This window comes from Chaetodon trifascialis, chromosome 15 (genome assembly GCF_039877785.1).
Source record: "Chaetodon trifascialis isolate fChaTrf1 chromosome 15, fChaTrf1.hap1, whole genome shotgun sequence".
Lineage (NCBI taxonomy): Eukaryota > Metazoa > Chordata > Actinopteri > Chaetodontiformes > Chaetodontidae > Chaetodon > Chaetodon trifascialis.
The window spans coordinates 10,287,403-10,304,900 of NC_092070.1; the positions used below are offsets into that span (position 1 = coordinate 10,287,403).

At 42.9% G+C, this 17,498-nt stretch overlaps 3 protein-coding genes across 3 annotated transcripts; 2 read left to right on the forward strand and 1 right to left on the reverse strand.

Annotated features, from left to right (window-relative positions):
• The first annotated feature begins 976 nt into the window (after positions 1-976).
• On the forward strand, positions 977-8,978 carry hapstr1a (HUWE1 associated protein modifying stress responses a). The gene is made up of 5 exons (XM_070981142.1): positions 977-1,401; positions 2,516-2,596; positions 3,219-3,286; positions 3,409-3,619; positions 5,605-8,978. The coding sequence occupies exons 1-5, from the start codon at positions 1,206-1,208 to the stop codon at positions 5,916-5,918; spliced, it is 870 nt and encodes a 289-aa protein (XP_070837243.1). The 5' UTR covers positions 977-1,205; the 3' UTR covers positions 5,919-8,978.
• A 466-nt stretch (positions 8,979-9,444) lies between these two features.
• Positions 9,445-13,416, reverse strand: dctn5 (dynactin 5). The gene is made up of 6 exons (XM_070982032.1): positions 13,226-13,416; positions 12,973-13,041; positions 12,767-12,885; positions 11,787-11,898; positions 11,197-11,299; positions 9,445-11,100 (listed from the first exon to the last, which is right to left on the reverse strand). Exons 1-6 carry the CDS (start codon positions 13,271-13,273, stop codon positions 11,003-11,005), a joined length of 549 nt encoding a protein of 182 aa, XP_070838133.1. The 5' UTR covers positions 13,274-13,416; the 3' UTR covers positions 9,445-11,002.
• A 410-nt stretch (positions 13,417-13,826) lies between these two features.
• ndufab1b (NADH:ubiquinone oxidoreductase subunit AB1b) lies at positions 13,827-16,614 on the forward strand. Its single transcript, XM_070981295.1, has 5 exons — positions 13,827-14,022; positions 14,902-15,021; positions 15,227-15,314; positions 16,121-16,236; positions 16,338-16,614. Exons 1-4 carry the CDS (start codon positions 13,852-13,854, stop codon positions 16,210-16,212), a joined length of 471 nt encoding a protein of 156 aa, XP_070837396.1. The 5' UTR covers positions 13,827-13,851; the 3' UTR covers positions 16,213-16,236; positions 16,338-16,614.
• The last annotated feature ends 884 nt before the right edge of the window (positions 16,615-17,498 follow it).

Consider the following 17,498-nt stretch of genomic DNA (forward strand, 5'->3'; position numbering starts at 1 on the left):
TTTTTTTCCTAGTAAAGCGCCGCATGTATCCTGCACATATAAAAATCTAGTAAAGATTATAATATTGATAATTGCGGCAATACAAACTGTGGTGCAATACTGTATATCAGTTACAACAACTTGCAAAACGCCACCAACTCATATTTAATTTTACCATTGTGCAGGACAGCAAAAGTCCGAAAATGAATTATCCCTCTATCAAGGCAGCGTCCATACTAATACTCAGCTGGTCCATATCTGCAGTGCTGTTCACACTTTTCATGGCTGGAACTAACGAGCGTTCAGACCCTGAGTAAATAGCGCCACCTGCTGGAACAATGCACTAGTACTACAGTCGGACTTGGCCTTAGACCGAAGTATACACCGTCCAGGGTTGCAGTTGGGCATTTTATAATTACAGACACACTCTCGTGTATCTCGTCTTATGTTATGTTTAGTAATGTTTACTATTAAACCATTTGGATTTTTTTTCCGTCCAGCCTACCAAGAACTCTTCGGATGGATGGATTATCTCATACGAGTCATATATGAACATGTACAGTGTTCATGTGCATCCCCTAATATAATCGGGTAATTTTTCTGTTGTCCAAAGTTAGAAGTTTGTATGATACGTACAGTCCCTTTCACGCATGTTCATTTTGAAGTAATTAGAGGAGGCGATAAATAAGATCACATAATATTAGAATAATGATGATGCACTTCATTTATGAGGCTTTTTTCAAAACATATATTAGACCACATTATGCTATTACCGTCTTCATTTTTCTTATTCTTGCAGCAATTTTCATTGCAAAACTTGCACTCTCTTGCAAGCTTCAGTAATGGGATATTTTCACTGAGGTTCTTTTGTGTCAATACTGTGACGGAAGTGTCAAACAGCCAATGAAATTCTGAGAAAATACCTAAAGCCCACCCTGCAGTGCCTGTGTCGCCAATTGCTGTCGACAACTAATATGATGGGTGGGATTAAACGCATAACACGGTAGTCTGCGTTGTATATATGCCGACGTTGGCAACCTGGAAAAATAGTTAGCCAAGCTTATCTTCACAGAGAGTAGCTAGAGGGAGCAACGTTATATTGTAGTGCGAAATAGTGAAAAGCTAAGAGTATACATGAATTTGCTCACGTAATCTTTCATACAGTGCCCAGATAATAATCATTTGACACATTGAAGGGAAATTTTCATCGAGTTTTGGTGCATTAAATGGAGGAGAAGAAGGAAGACGGAGACTCGGAGATACAGGAACACGGACCCGAGCACTGGTTCTCAAAATGGGAGCGGCAGTGCTTGGCCGAAGCGGAGCAAAGGGAGCCGAGCGAGGAGGAGGCCGACAATGACCAGGATAAACTGTGGCATCTCTTCCAGAACTCCGCCACTGCCGTGGCACAGTTATACAAAGGTTCAAGCCAGCGCTTTCTGTTTGCTTGTTCGTCTAACGATACTTACATTGCCACTACACCTTTGGCTTGGTGATTAGCAATCTGGCTAGTTACCGGGCGTTACTGTGAACTAACGTTAGCGGCAGTATCTGTACAGTGCTAGCTAGCTCGCTAGCAAACTCGCTGTCCACTACTGGGTAACGTTTACAGCTGATTTTGCAATGCTAAATTTAGCTAGCTCGCGTTAGCCAGTGACAAAAATTAGTTATGAACTCAAATCCGATGTTATAACATCTGTTTCGATTGTTAAACAACCGTGTCTGGTTTGACAGACGTAATTAAAGTATCTTAAGTTAACATGAATTTCTTTGCCAATAAGAGAGCGTGTTGACGCCAAGTTAGACAGTAGCGGATAGCTAACGTAACGTTAGCCAGGCTAGTTACAAAATGGCGATGGTAACAACAATCGTAGCTACGCGACATTCCCAGATGACAGTCTGTTGTGTGCTGTCAGTGTAACCATCTGTTATGCCAGACGCGATTAGCGTTTGAAATGTGCCGTAAAGATACAAAGTTAACAGCACAGAAGTGTACACTTGCTTTTAAACGCCCGGTTTGCTGCTGAGTGAATAGTTTGTTTAGCAACGCGTAGCCAGCGTTATAATCACAAAATGGCGAGGATAGTATTGGTTCGCTATGGAAATAATGGTTTGTCTACAATCTGCTATGGCCGTAGTGTTCTCAGACACAACAAATTCCTGTCCAAATTCACAGAGCTGGACTTGTGAAGTCTATCCATGTTTGGCGTGGACATGTTTGACACGGCTTTGCAACTTTACTGCTGAGAGGGCAGTTAAGTTGGTGTGTCGGTGCTTTCTTGCTTAACAAGCTGCTGCCAAGCTGGCCATCTAGCGCTGGCTGACAGTTATTTTTATGCCAAACCCTGTTCGTTCAAATGTAGATGCAAGACAAAATGGCGAATGAAAACGATCTTCAGTCCCGCAATCACTCAGCTGTTGTGCCTCTCAGGTGTTTTGTTGTCCTTTGGTCACATTAATCAAGAGAGCTTGCTTTCAAAATGCTGACTATTGTCAAGTGTTGAACCCAAACATATTTCCCTCTTTCCTCCCACAGACAGAGTATGTCATCAGCAGGGCCTCTCACTGTGGGTGCCATTTCAGAACTCTGCCACAGCAGTTACCAACCTCTACAAAGGTATCTAACCACATCCCTCTTCTCTCCATCCATGTGCCTTTGAGTGTGATTTATTGCTCTGCCAACTACTACATCTACAGTACTTGTGTTTCTTTATCCCATCTGTATAGGCTGCAGTCGGCAGTCATTGTACTTGTAAATGTAAACATGTTTTAGTTGACAGGCTCATCCAGCCAGTGGTAAACAGACTTGGTCATTTTCACTCTTATCAGCTCCATATTGATCAGTCTGTCAGAGGGCTTGTAGGTTTTTCTATGTCGGTGAAAGACACAGTATTGCAGTGTTCATTGTTGGGTAAACAAAAACAAAATGGACTGCATTTTTGAACTTGTTCACAACAATGTCAAGAATTCACCAGTGAAACAGAGGTGGTTTGTTGTAGTAACAACAAGCCCGGCCTGGAATTGACTCCTGATTTTAGCAGTCTGCCTCCCAAAAAATGGGCAAAAGACGCCAAAGTAGAGAAGCGCTAGCAAGTGATGAGTAGTTGGCAACTTCTGTGAGTAATTTGCTGTTGATTGGCCAGTCATGTGGGTCACTGCTAAAAGTTCCATTCACATTTGTTTGGCTTCGGAATAGATGATGATGAACAGTGATTGGTATTTTTATGATATCATAACAGAGAGTGTGGAGGCCCATCAGAGAAGCTTCGATCGGGGCATCCAGATAGGCCACCAACGGCGCAATAAGGTGAGTCTTGTTCCTCTGTTACCTTTTGTGAGGCACCTCCAGTCTCAAGTTGTGATATTACGCCTCCCTGAAATCAAACCATGGCAAACTGATGGATGAATCACTCTTGTGCTGAACTGCAGGACATGTTGGCCTGGGTGAAAAAGCGCAGGAGAACCATTCGTAGGGAGGATCTTATCAGCTTTCTGTGCGGAAAAGCACCACCACACAGGAGTAGCAGGGCCAACCCTCGGCTGGCCATGGTGGCCCCCAGCCGGGCTAATTCACCAGCTGAGACCGGCTCATCTGTGGAAGCAGACCTCCAGCCCTTCAGAGAGGCCATAGCACTGCATGGTGAGGATACCTATTTGCAAGCCTGGCTCACAGCGTACACACCAGTCGTCATTCTAGCCACCTAATCAGAAACTTGATTTACAGTCCAAGAGACAGGTGCATTATTAGAAAATCAGTGGTACTGCTGGTCTTAAAGGCTTCTGATGTTGCATATCTGTTTTTGTGTGTGGGCATGCTCACAGACACACAGTGTGGGTGCTACCTACTCATTCCACAAATGTAATAGATTTACGGTTCCTTGGAAACATGCTGTACAGTGGATGTGAGATAAAATATTTTATATGTATATGAAACAAAGTATAACACACACACACACACACACACACACTCTGTCTGTCTGTCTGTCTGTCTGTCTGTCTGTCTGTCTGTCTGTCTGTCTGTCTGTCTGTCTCAGAAAGCATACTTGTCCTTCAGCCACCATACTCTGCCACATGTGGCTTAGAGATAAGGGTATGTTTTGCAAAGTTGTGTAAGTACTGGCCAGCGGTGAAAAGGGCCTCATGTTGTTAGCCCCTTGTGTGTGTGAGACAGAGAGAGTGGTAACCTCTCACTAAACCAAAAGCCAAGTTTTGTTTTCATAATCTGGATTTTAACTATGCAGCTGCTTCTGTTTGTAATTCATTACAGTATGTTGGCGTTTCTGTCTTGCTGCCAGCGCAGTTGAATATTCAGAATTTTATCTAAAGATTGTCACGTTTTGAAGGGGCCATTTTAGGGTGTAGCTGAGGTTGGGGTGGATGATGTTAGGAATTTCGTGGTTTAGGTTACAGACACACAAGTTTGGTCTGCGGCTGGAGGTTTCAGTGTGTCTCCTGTTGGGACCAAAACAGTATTTTCATTTACAAGGACAAATCACATTTCTTTCAACTGTCTCCATGCATCTCTCAGGCAATCAGTATCACAGATTTTTGTTCCGTATGGCAACACAAACTTTTTTTTAGTGTGAAAGTCCTTTTGTCTGTTGTATTCCAAATGAGAAAGTTGTGTCAGGAGTCCAGTACATACTGTACTTGTTCATTGAGACAGCTTTTCATTCTTAAAATTGGGCAATAGAAATTGCTTCTTAATTGTTGTACCACATTGTGCTTTGAAGTGACACCTGTCACCTAAGGTCACAGGCACTGTTGTGAACAGAAATCTTTGTGCAGCTGTGCATTTTTTAATTTGGTTTTTTTTTTATCACTGTTGAAGTCATTTTGTTCAGTTATGTTAAAGCTTTGGCATAAAGGGATGATCCGTGTGTTTGTGAGATTGCTGCTTTCTATGTTGTTTCATGGTAAACATCCTAACGATACCACTCTGAAGAAGCTTGAACCTGAACCCCGTCCCCTTCTCAAACTCAAAATAGAGGCAGAAACGGACACTGAAATACAGCCTGAGCCAGTGACTTTGACAAATGAAGCCCTGTCAAAGAACTGTTTACTTGCCGTGTCCTTCTCAATGTCTACGCTAGCCACACATTTTGATAGCCCCTAATTGGTTATGTCTCGTCACAGAGAGAAAAGTGACATGCCTGTAACATCTTTAAATAAGGTCTAAAATAAATACATGCCGGCTTTGATCACTGACATGGAAAAGCACTGCCCATGCCTGTAAACATTCTCCCTGGGAAGATGCACATACCATCTTTCTGCCCTGGTGTGTCAGCACCACTTTATCAGATTCATACAAATATCTTGTTGAGTATTGCTTGATGCATCCCTGATGTGCTTGCTTGTTTGTAATTCACTGTTGTTATACTGAAAAGACATGAAATACAGAAAGGCATGACTGTACATATAGTCAGTAAATAATGGAGACAGGTGGTAGCAGCTGCTCCTAAACTTATTGTTATATTGCAACATGCTGTTTTTTAAAGACATTTTTTTATATAGGATGTCAAGCTTTCTATGAAATCGCTTGTTTATTTGTCTTGTTTCTCCATCCAGTGATGCCACTTGTCTGTTGCTGCTCTCTCCTCTCTGTCCGATCTCCTCCGTCCACAGGTCTGAGCGGAGCCATGGCAAGTATCAGTGTGCGCTCTGGTGCTCCAGGGTCTCCCACACACGTGAGCGGGAGCAGCAGTAACGGAGGTGGTGCTGGTGGAGGTGGTTCTTCCGGCTCGGGGCCGGTGTGTCGCAGCAGGCGTAATGGGCTCCAAGACGTCGACCTGAACACTTTCATCTCAGAGGAGATGGCACTTCATCTGGACTCTACAGGCTCTGCCTCTGGAGGGGGAGGAACCAGGAAACGAAACTCCACCCAGTGTAGTGATGTCATCACAGACTCCCCTACACACAAACGCAACAGGATGATCTGATCTGCTGCCTGTCTATGTGTGTGAGGAGGATGGGGGGAGCCTTCAAAGCCAAGGCTAGGAGAGGGGGATGGATGGGCTTCTGTGGGACCGATGTGCAGACGGGCCGATGGACAGACAGACAGACAGACAGACATTCGGATGCCTGGCTGTGCAAAAGAACCCGGGCTGAAAACGAAAATAAGGACTGAAGCTCTGAGCTCGGATGATTCAGACGTTGAATGAATTCTGTTCCTTGTCTCCTTTCCTTACATTATTACTACAATTCACCAAACACTTGGTGAGTGAGTGAGTGAGTGAGTGAGTGAGTGAGTGAGTGAGTGAGTGAGTGAGTGAGTGAGTGAGTGAGTGAGTGAGTGACCGGGAGGGCTGGGCGACATCTCGCACTCCTCGGTCATGACTGCCCTGGAAAGGAGAAAAGGAGACAACGAAGGAAGCCACCAACTCATCCTGGGATGCAGACAGTTGTCAAAGTGAGAATGCACTCAGCTGCTTGACAAGTAAAAGCCACTTGATCCTTGACACGTTTGTGCCCTTCCCTCCCTTAACCTCACCCATCCTCACCCACCACCTTAATAAGGAAGTGAGGGCCATGATCAAATCGTCTCACTCAGTGAATCAAGATGCTCGCCAAATGTCGGACCCAACTCTGTCAGAGACTCTCCTCTGGGTCAGACAACCACCACCTGCTCTTTCTGTTACGTCGTCATCGCAGCTCTCGATTGATGTCGCCTGTCAGTGGTGGAGCTACGTGGTTCAGTAGGAGTACATCTGTGGCATCATCCTGCCTCACCTGCCGCTTGGAACCAGTTACATTTCTCTGGCTACTAGTTAGACGGCATTTAACCACCAGTAGCAGGCCATCGATGTTTGGACATTTTGACCTTATTCTCTGCTAACTTCTGAGCTTCAACCGTGGCTTGATTTAGATCAGCCCTTTGCCCTTTTTTGTTTTTAATTCTTCAACCACCAGTGTTAAAATTCTAGGTTTGTTGCCACTGTTTGCAGCAGTGATAGCCAAGTTAATTTTGCATTCTTTCTCCACCTTGTTAATTTTTTTTGTTGTTGAGGATAATGGAAAGGAAAACTTTTTATTTTATTTTATTTTTTGTGTATACAGCTTCTCAGACAGCCCGTTTGCCGACTGCGGCACCCTCTCCCCCTTTACCCTAGTCTTATTATGAAAGCAGCTGCTGTTTTTATGTGATCTTGTGATTATTCTGATGAGCTGCAATAAGGATTTTTGCACTTAGCTTTCACCTCTAACTCATGCAAACAAATCGGCTCTTCCATTGTATCCCAGTTGTAGCCTTGTCCAACCTAAACAGGTCCACACATTACTTACTGGTTGGTGCTTAGAAAATAATGAAGCGGTGGAGCGTTTCTGCGCATGAGCTCTGCTTGTATTCAGAGGCTCTGAGTCCTTCCCCGTCTGACAATTGATTTAACTTATCGGAAGATAATCGGTGCTCTAAAGAGGGTAAATCACAGAAATGTTCTTTAAAGGTAGCGTTTCTCAACAGACCCAGCAAACCTGCCAGCCAGTGCACACAAGGCACGAGATAATTTGGCCAGAGTGTTGGATTGGGCGTTGGGACAATGTCTGCTTTTCGTATTAGGGCTGTGTGCATTAATAAGACGTGGCTGGGTTTGATTTTACGTGGTACAGGATGATGCAACTTGGGGCTTGTTTTGTTCTTAATATGGTCGTTGCCTTCCATCCTTCTATAAAGGAGTCAATAGGAGACGCTGATATCACACGAGTCAGAAACGGGTATATTTAGCAGTTAGCAGTAGGTAACGTAACTGGTACTGATATTTGGCTTATTTTTGGGTCTTAATGAAAGATTATTGGAGTTAAATCTAAACTTGTTTGTGGGTGTAATAAACTCAAATTGTTGGAATATGCTTGCATTTAGCATAGGAAGCTAACAAAGTGTGAATGATTAAAAAAAAATCTTGAGTTGTCTAGTTCTGAAATCCAGTAGTTCCAGTGATGCCCTGCTGTAGTAGTGATACAGTCAGTTGTGAGTGGGTTGGCTGGGGCTTAAACCCGTCGGCTTCACCCATCGCACCGGCCGTAGCTGACTCGTGGGATGTTAGTGTTTCCTCCTCCTTTTCCACACTTTTGTTGACTTGTTCACTCCCCTTCACCTGTATGACCTGGAAAGTGAGTTTTCTTTTGTTGTGTAAATCATGCCAGTTTTTAACTTCTGTTACATTTTGGTCACAGATTTCATTTTTATGTTATAGGTCGGCTTTTATATTCATACGCAATTACTGGCTTGTCAGTGAAAGAAAAGAACCAGAATTATAACCAGATTCATTATAATTCTATCAGAATGAACCGAGAGTTACGCATTTAGGAGTCTGTTCCTGCATACATGTGAAACCACTGAATTTGATGAAAGCATAAAACCTCGTATTGGGAAAGGGAGATTTGATTGCTGATAGGGAGCCTCTGATTATTGTGAGCGGGGGCTGGTAAGTGGTTTAAAAATGTATCTTTTGCAAAAACAAAAAAAACAAAAAAAGAGAGAAAAAAACTGAAAAAAAACTGAAAAAAGCAAGCAGTGTCTTGGTCTTGTAAGTTCTGGTTAGCTTCAGCTTTCACAGAGCTGATGAATATGTAACATAGGAAGGATCCGTGTTTCTTGAATAGGAACTTCTCCCTAAACATCACATTTAGAGTCCATCCCAGTCTCAGACTCTGGGACCCTACAGAGGGCTCTTGGTGGACCATGGTGTTCAGGGTTGACCTGGCGGCCTGTCCACGGGCTCTTCATTAAGTCAGAGGAATGCGTAGAATATTTTGGTTGTTTTTCTTTCTCCAGACACTTTCCTCACTGTTTTGTGTCGAGCACTCCACGTTGGCATTAGTAGCATTCATGGCTGAAACCAAATGGCGCATTTAGCTACAGATGAGTCGTCGTAAGCTCCCTGTGTTTCTGTTGCATGACAACATGTCAGTTAAAGGGAAGATGTGAAGTGTCTGCCGACAGGAAAAATAATCTAAAATTCAGAACATCAGAAAATAGTTGTCCCCCCCCCCCCCCAAACAAATCTGGACTAAAGAGCAGGATTGTGCCGTCTTTCCAACCCAAACCTGCAGCATTGACGCCCATTGATTAGCCTGGTTATATTAGAGGGGGCTCTTTTTTTTTCTCTCTCTTCTTTTCTTTGCCTGAGCCGGTCACTGGCCTTCATCCGCGTTGTTTCAAAAGGCTGACTCATGCCACGTGTCTCTGGAGCCAACACTATTATCAGCTGTTTCTTGATACTTATTTGTTTAAAAAGTAATAAATGGCTAATCTATATACTTAACATTAATTGTTGGTATGATATATGTGGTTCACATTGTGAAAGAAATAAAACCATTGAGTTGCAATTGGATGGACTATGTTTCATTAAAAAATGAATAAAATGGAGAGTTTGGTTTTCTTTAGTCGCCCCACAGGCCTTTTTCTCTTAACCTGCCGTCTTGAGCTTTTGCTCGAGTAATCAGTTAACAGTAAATGAACAAGTCAGGAAGCCGAATGTTTGTTTTTATTCCTTGCTGCGTTCGCAAGTGTATATTTTGTGAACTCCAGGACTTGTGCTGCAGGTTCATCCACATAACACATGGATCAAAGCAAATACCTGAGATACATTTAAAACATGGCGGAACTGTCACTGAAGGAGGTCTGGCATTTTCTGAGCTCTGCTGTCTGAGTTTTCAGACACTTGATTTCTGCAATGAGCTATTGAAGGCTCAAGGATGCCATGGTTAGAAGAGGATGGGTATTTCTCTTAGAATGAAGCTCTGCTGTTGGCCACTAGGTGGTGCTAGACGGCAGCATTTGAAAGATTTGCATGCAAAGTGCTTGGGGAAATATTGGGTGGATGTAAACAATGCAAGATTGAAACTTTGAGGAAAAAATGGCATTGTTCGATTTCAAGAATACAAACCACGCGTTTTTAATGCTAACATAACTTTAATTTATCTTCAAGAAAACTCAGGGCACTTTTAAAGGTGCTAGCTCCTAGCGTAAAGATGCTAGAAGTTATGTTTGCGTTCAGTTGTCTGTTAAAACACTATCAGTGATCATACATTATGATCCAAGATAAATCCTCTGAAGCTGTTATTGTGGAGTCAGACAAAAATAAATAAAGCTTGCAAAGTAAGTGGACGATGAAGTGGGGAACAGTTTGTAGTGTAGGACACAGGACAGAGCTGAGTCCATATGCTGCACGTGTTTACTTGTATTTATTGAATTGGTGCATTATTTTAGATGTTGGCTCTGTGCAGAGCAGAGTGGGCTGTCCTGCACACAGACACGTTCAACTTTCAAAAATCCAAACAGTATTAAATAAGCTTCATGACAAATTACATAAGCCAACAAAGGAGAAAGCAAACATTGTTCAAAATCAAAGTACAATGATAGATTAAAACAAGACAACTTCACCAATTGTGAATAAGTGTTCTACTGTGGACATGAATAATGATCATGTACAGCCATCATCCTCCATCAAACATCTGTTGTAGCTATTGCTTTGGTCCATGGGTGGTATTTTACAAGCTGTTTCCACATTCTTCAAACGCCTCCACCGTTCACCTCCCTCTGATAGCTCCTCCACCTCCTCATCTTCACCTACAGCTGCTGTCAGAGCGAAGCTAGCCGCAACCGAGGTCCTCGAGTTTCTCCACAGCACACCGACCAGACTACGCCAACATACTACTATAGAAAATCAAAACCCAAAAAATATCTAAAAGTGAGTGCTGCAGATTGAGGATTTTTATCTGTGCCCTTGAAGGCATCTCAGACTGGCTGGGATAGTAAACATAAGTGTGCCTTAGAGGATTTCTGGATTTAAAAGACTTTTCACTGCAATTTGAAGCTTTCTGCAGCTCTAATAGAATTTATTAACTAATTTAGAATCGTGTAAGGGCTCCTAATTGGACCAAATGTTTTTCCTTTGGGCAAAGAAACTCTGGGCCTCTGGGAGCAGAAGGTGAGATCTCAGAGTGCATTTCAGTCTGAAGAGGGAGCCCGGCCTGGAGCAGGCTGGGAAGGGTGCGGATCCTGCAGAGGGTTTTGGGGCAGGACTCAGATCTGGCTGAGGGGCAGGAACTTCTGGTAGTAACTCTTGGTTACATCAATCATCAGGTCCTGCGTGCACTCTGGGAGCTCTCCTGAAAACAGACCTGAGAGCGAGAAAGACACACAGGCAGAGGACATGTTAGATGAACAGGAAGTGAAGGAGAGAGTTACAAAGGGTGTGTGTCTGTTGTGTTTCTGACCTGGGCATCCAGAGAAGACGGTAAAAGGCGGCACCACAGTCTCAGGAGGGAGCACGGTGTTGTCTAGGATCTTGCAGCAGTCCTTCAGCACACAGCGTCGACCCTGAACACAACACGCAAATGAAAGCAAAGCTAGTTAAACATCTGCAACAAGTCAAACACTTCAGCTGACTCCAAGTGTTTTCTTCTCTCTGCTTATTACACAATGATAAACCATGGATGGTGGACAATATCACAACAAGCATACATAGAGTGTAAAGAAGGGTCTTGTGCTGATCAGGGACCCTGTTACAGTTTTGTTATCCATCTGCACAACTTTGAATACATTTCCTTGGATTGTATCAAATACTTTGAACAGAATAACGGCTCAATTGCAACAGAATTTTAGACATTTTTTAATCACTGAACGTGTTTCATCTCACAGGTCTGCGTCTGTGCTCAAAGCCGGTGCTTTGCTGCTGTGTTCAGCTCATCTCAACATGACTCCCATGTGACTGTTTCACCACAGACCAGAGGAGACAGAGCCTCTGTTTATGTCCTCGCTTGTTTCAGCGTGTGTGTGTGTGTGTGTGTGTGCTCATCCCACTCACTATGACACAGTTCTTGCCAATGTGGACATAGGAACCGATCTGTGCAGCATTGACCACGCAGTCCTCCTCAATGAAGACGTGGTCTCCGATGTGTAGCGGGAAGAACGCCACTCTGGAGGAAGACAGTGAGGGTGGAGAGAGAGATGAAGTTCAGGCACAGCAACCAGGAAATTAAAGACACAAAGTAAATCTATAGTTCTGTCTGTTATTCCCTGACGCAAATGCAGCCAGGTGGTCAGAATATTTGTCGTACAGTACTCTGTACGATTGATTGATAAGTCAGCTGACAGAAAATCAATCTGCTCTTTTGAAAATCAATTGTTTCAGTCATTTTCTGAGCTTTTGTTTCATACTGTTGTTTGGACAAAATATGACATCTGAATATGTCACTTTTGTCTGAGACGTGAAAAGCAGTTTGCAGTATTTTCTCACACTTGAAGTGAAAATAATCAGATTGATAATGAAAACGTTAGTTGCAGCCTTACAATTGTGTGATGTATTGATACAGTACTGACACTTATTGGAATACTGTATTGTTCCCAGAGATTACATCTACTGTCTGACAGCTGCACCAGTCATGCGCAAGCTATCATCACAATATTGATTTTTGGGCAGCAACTAATGATTATTTCCACCATCATTAATCTGTCCATTATTTTCTCAATTCATCGATTAATTGTTTGGTGTATAAAATGTCAGAAAATGGTGAAGTGTCGATCAGTGTTTCCAAAAGCCCACAATGACGTCCTCAGATGTCTTGTTTTGACCACAACCCAAAGATAGTCAATTCACTGTCATGGAGGAGTAAAGTAACTAGAAAATATCCACATTTAAGAAACTGGAATCAGAGAATTTGAGTTTAATTTCTTTCTTTCGAGTGAAAAAATATCGGCATAATATTAATTTCATTATAATATCTGATTTCGTCAGGTTGGGCCAGCTGTAGCTTCAGTGTTAGAGGTAAGAAAACGATGGTTTACCCTTTGCTGAACTTTTTGAAAGGTGGTCGAATGACGCTCCGGCTCTTCACCACGCAGTGTCTGCCCACCCTGACATTAGCCAGGTCGCCTCTGATGATGCAGTCATTCATGACAATCGTCTGGAGGACAGAACAAACACACACACACAGTTTAAACCCTGACAGAAAGCTGTGCAACCCAGTGGCAGGCAGGTGTGTTTTCCTTACTTTGCCATTGAGGACGATGTTTTGACTCCCACACAGCACTGACTGTCTGCTAACTTTGTTGCCAGAAGCCTGAAATCAAACAACAGAAATGGTTAAGAATTGTACTGAAGTGTCTTTTGTGCCTTTATTGTCTATCTAGACTGAGCGCAAACGACGATTTTAGCTATCCAACGCCCAACGCCCCGTTCAGCCTCAGTTAGCCAAATAGCAAGCGACTAGCTAGCTAACAGCGGCGTATAATCAAACACATTACCGTCTCAATGTACTCCGCTTTGTTGTACAGTATTTCAGACAACTCCATGGCTGGGAATTTGGTAAAATGTTGAAGACAACGGGGATAATTGAGTAATAATAACTAACGCATCTATCTATTTCTGCTCTCTACTCTGGCGTCTCGTTTCAGCTTCTCCTCCTCTGCCGTCTCAGTTGAATGGATTTTCAGACGAAACAAGTTGCGTGTCAAATCATCGATGGTTTTTCTTAAGCCAAACAAAAGGAACACTTCATTGGCATTTGTTTTATCTCACTTGTTGCGTTTAATAGTCGGGGTGTGTATAAAGTGTTGAATTTATCTGCTCCCTCAGGTCATTTAATTTTTAAAACTTCTCTTCACTAATATTATTCTGTGATTGATTGGTCTTACCTGAGCTGATTCCTTGCTCCTTAACTTTCATATTTTACCATTTATAAAAGCAAATGTTTATAATTGTGTATATTTGCATTGTATATTTCGTAAATGACATTGTAAAAAGCATAAATAAATCAAAAATACGCGAAATAAATACACAGCTTGTGTTGTGCGCATGCGTACCGCGGAGCCCTTGACTCCGTTTCTTCTTCGCATTGCACGCTGGGAACTACCAGTCACTTTTCTCCGTCATGGCGGCCCGTGTCCTGCAGCACTGTGTCCGCTCGCTCGCCCGGCCCTCGCTGAGGCTTACCTCCGGCAGTCTGGCAGTCAGAGCCGCTGCCGTCCCAGCAGCAGCTATCCATCGACCTCTCTCCTTCGCCGCAGACAGCCGGAGGACGCGGTGGCTCGGCCAGAGTCAGGTGAGTCTCCCGTAACATTGAAGAGTCGTGGCCTAGCGTTCGCTGCTGTGACCTACCGACGTCTTTCAAAACTGTCAGGCAAACCCAGCCTGCTGAAAGTTCATGGTGGCATGCAAGCAGTTTATTTTACCATGTGTGAAAATCTGTTGGGGTGATATCCCGACTGAAAGCCCTGAAAGCCTCTAACGTCATATTTTTTTTATTACACAACGGCCATGTTTTGCCTGTTGGCTAGCTAGCTAGTTAGCAAGTTTGGTGAGTTCATTTATGTTGTTGCCGCTTTTACACCTGCAGCCTGAACCCACATGGATGCCTAAACACAACCCAAGCGCCTTCTAACATAGAGCCAATTCTAGCCAAGAAACAGCTATTGATTCATGGCCAAATAAGCATGGTGTTTTGAACTATAAACCATTGCTGTGTCGTGTAATTATTTTTATGACGTGTGATGTTGTTAGCTTAATAATGACTTAGCGATTTATTCAGTGATACTGTGATGGCAAGTTGCCCACAATAAGGATGAAGACAGACTGTGCTTATATGTGTAGGCAGATGAAAACATCCTGTTGATTGTCCACAGGAAAGAGTGTTACAGTAGTTTAACCAATTTATTGTTATTAATTGAATTATTTGTCCATCATGTACGCTTGGGATCCTCCTGTTCCTGAATAGTGTTTAACAAGCACTCTTGAGCTACAGCCTGTTAGCAGTTAGTGTTTCTAATATTATGACCCACAGATGGGAAGTTCGCCTAAATAGCTTCAAGCTCGGTCATGAGCTGGTGTCTCTTTCTGAATTATCACTACACATTTCCATGACCTCTGTCCACCTCATCGTCCCTGCTCCTGACCCTCTCCACCTCTTTGTCTTCCTCTTCAGATGCCCTCAGTGGGTGTGTTGTGCCGACAGTATGGAGACCTGCCTCCCCTCACCATAGAGAGCATCAAAGATCGCGTCATGTATGTCCTCAAGCTCTACGACAAGATCAACCCTGAGAAGGTGAGAGCGAGCACTGACGAGCAAAGAAACTATCAGTGTACGATGGACATTACAGGTTGCATGTGAATTTGAGTGTTGCTGCTAATGAGAAACTTAAATTGTATGAATGTTCATCAGTACTTGTTTGGAATATTCATGAATCACATTCAGATCATAATTGTGGAAAATTACATTTGTGACCCTTGTATTACGTTCTGCTCCACAGCTGCAGACGACCTCCCACTTCATGAAAGACCTGGGTCTGGACAGTCTGGACCAGGTGGAGATCATCATGGCCATGGAGGATGAGTTTGGTGAGTGTCTGTCAGCAGGCCAGCTTGTACTTGTAGCTGCTTGTCTGTCAGGGCTGCACAATATTGCACATGTAGAGTTCAGCCATCAGACCAGCAAAGAAGAAATCTTAGATTTGGAGGAGAGTGATGCTCAAATGGATCAGATTTCTTGCAGTCCTCTTTTGGTGTAATGGATCCTAAGTAGAAAAAACTGTCATTTGAAAGGATGCTGCAAGGATGTGGCTATCTGTCACTATTTATTAATGTCACTCATCAGCACAATGGAGCGTCTGTGATTGGTTGAGGGGCGGGAGGAAGTGAGGAGCAGATGGTTGAGTGAGGGTTAGGGTGAGCAAGCAGCAGCAGCTCTCAGAGCTGTGAGGAAAGCATGTGGGGGGGAGATGAAAAATGTAATAAGGAGATTTTATGGTGTAAATTGAGTTTGTAGGTTATAAAGTTTCAGGAACTACAGTGTGTTGAGAGTGCAGACCAGTGTGTTTCTGTGTGTGTGCGCGTGCACTGTGAGTGGCACAGTAACTATAAACGCTGCAGCTGATACAGCCCATTGACATATAAAGAGTTATTTTACGTGGTCAATTTGAAGGGACATATTTCTGTCATCTCTGTTATGGATAAATTATTTGTTTGTTTTTTTTTCTTAATGAGAATACTTAATCCTTAACTGTATCTGATAAATGAGGAATCACCAAATCTGGAGATACGTGGTGTTCATGGGACCAGGTGGAGCAGTGGCGATGACCTCTGTGGTGTGTTCGAGTGTAACTTTCGGCTGATAACGGGATCTTTTACTGTGTGTTTTTGTGCAGGCTTTGAGATCCCTGACGCAGAAGCAGAGAAGCTGATGAGTCCTGACGAGATTGTACAGTATATCGCAGACAAGAAGGACGTTTATGAATAATCTGTTCTACAGCTCACCACACACGTGAGTCTCTGTCCGCCATGCTCTTCTGCCTCATCACCATCTCAATCACACACACTGTATTCTGTTATGTGTCATCACTCATTGATATATGTTTCTTCCAGAGAGGTTGACCCCAGTGTGACCCCACAGGAAGTACTCGTGAAGCAGATGGACACCAAACCATTTTCCACTTCCTCCCTTCGGCTCTTCTGTCCATAGCGGCATTGTTGGCTGCCGTGTCTTGTGTTCGACTATTTAAGTAAACGTGCTTTGGGAGCTTGGAGATAAAACAAAATATTAAAAAAGGTGTCATCACAGGTTTGTCTTCTTCCAGCTCCACCCTGTGGTTCCAATGTATTATTTCTCATGAGTAGATCAATAAAGACACACAGTGTATAATTCTGTTTGCATCTGCTGTGGTGTTCATTTCCATGTGACCGGAGAGGCGTGTGCTAAAAAACTGAGGAGGATCCACTGTGTTCATTATACGTTGGGCTGGAAAGTTACTATGTACATTTACTAAAGTACTGTACTTGGAGATATGAGGTACTTCATACCAATACGTCATCTCAGTACTCCACTTTCTGACAACTGTGGTTATAAGTTACTTTTTAGTTTAACAAGTTAAGATCTCAGTTATTTTTCATCTTTTCTAGAAAACTTGTCAAATGGCTGTCGATCCTCTACACAGTAAAACATGATGAACGTGACAAAGTTCAGATGGCAGAGAATAATATAACGAAATCGCACATCAGAATTTTTTAAACAGAAATTAGATTTAAATTGTCAGATGTTACAGATTTAACTTTTAACCAATAACCAGATGAAGAGAAAGAAAGACTCCTGGAGGCAACCACTAAGTCACTGTTAGTCTTTTATTGAGGGTTGTACCCAAGTTTTACAGCTTTGTATGACGGCTGCAGGAGCCAGAGGGTTACAAACAGTAATCAGTATACGAGTACAGCCAACAGAAGACCTACTACCTACTACTCTACACCTTAGTACAGATTCTCTTAAGAGCACTAAAATCCAGAAAAATAAGAGGAAAAAAAATACAGAACAAACCAAGCAACAAAGGAAGGAGAATAAAAAGATTAAATGAAACCAAACGAATAGACAGCATCAGAGGAGACATTCATTTAGAGCACACTGGAGTTGGTTTTCTATACCTTGTAATATCAGGCGACTTCGTTTTTGTCAATTTTTATACCCATACAAATAAAGATTGTCCTTCAAAAAGTGCAGTTTCCCCCAAAAGTTTAAGATAAAATCCTTTGATGACC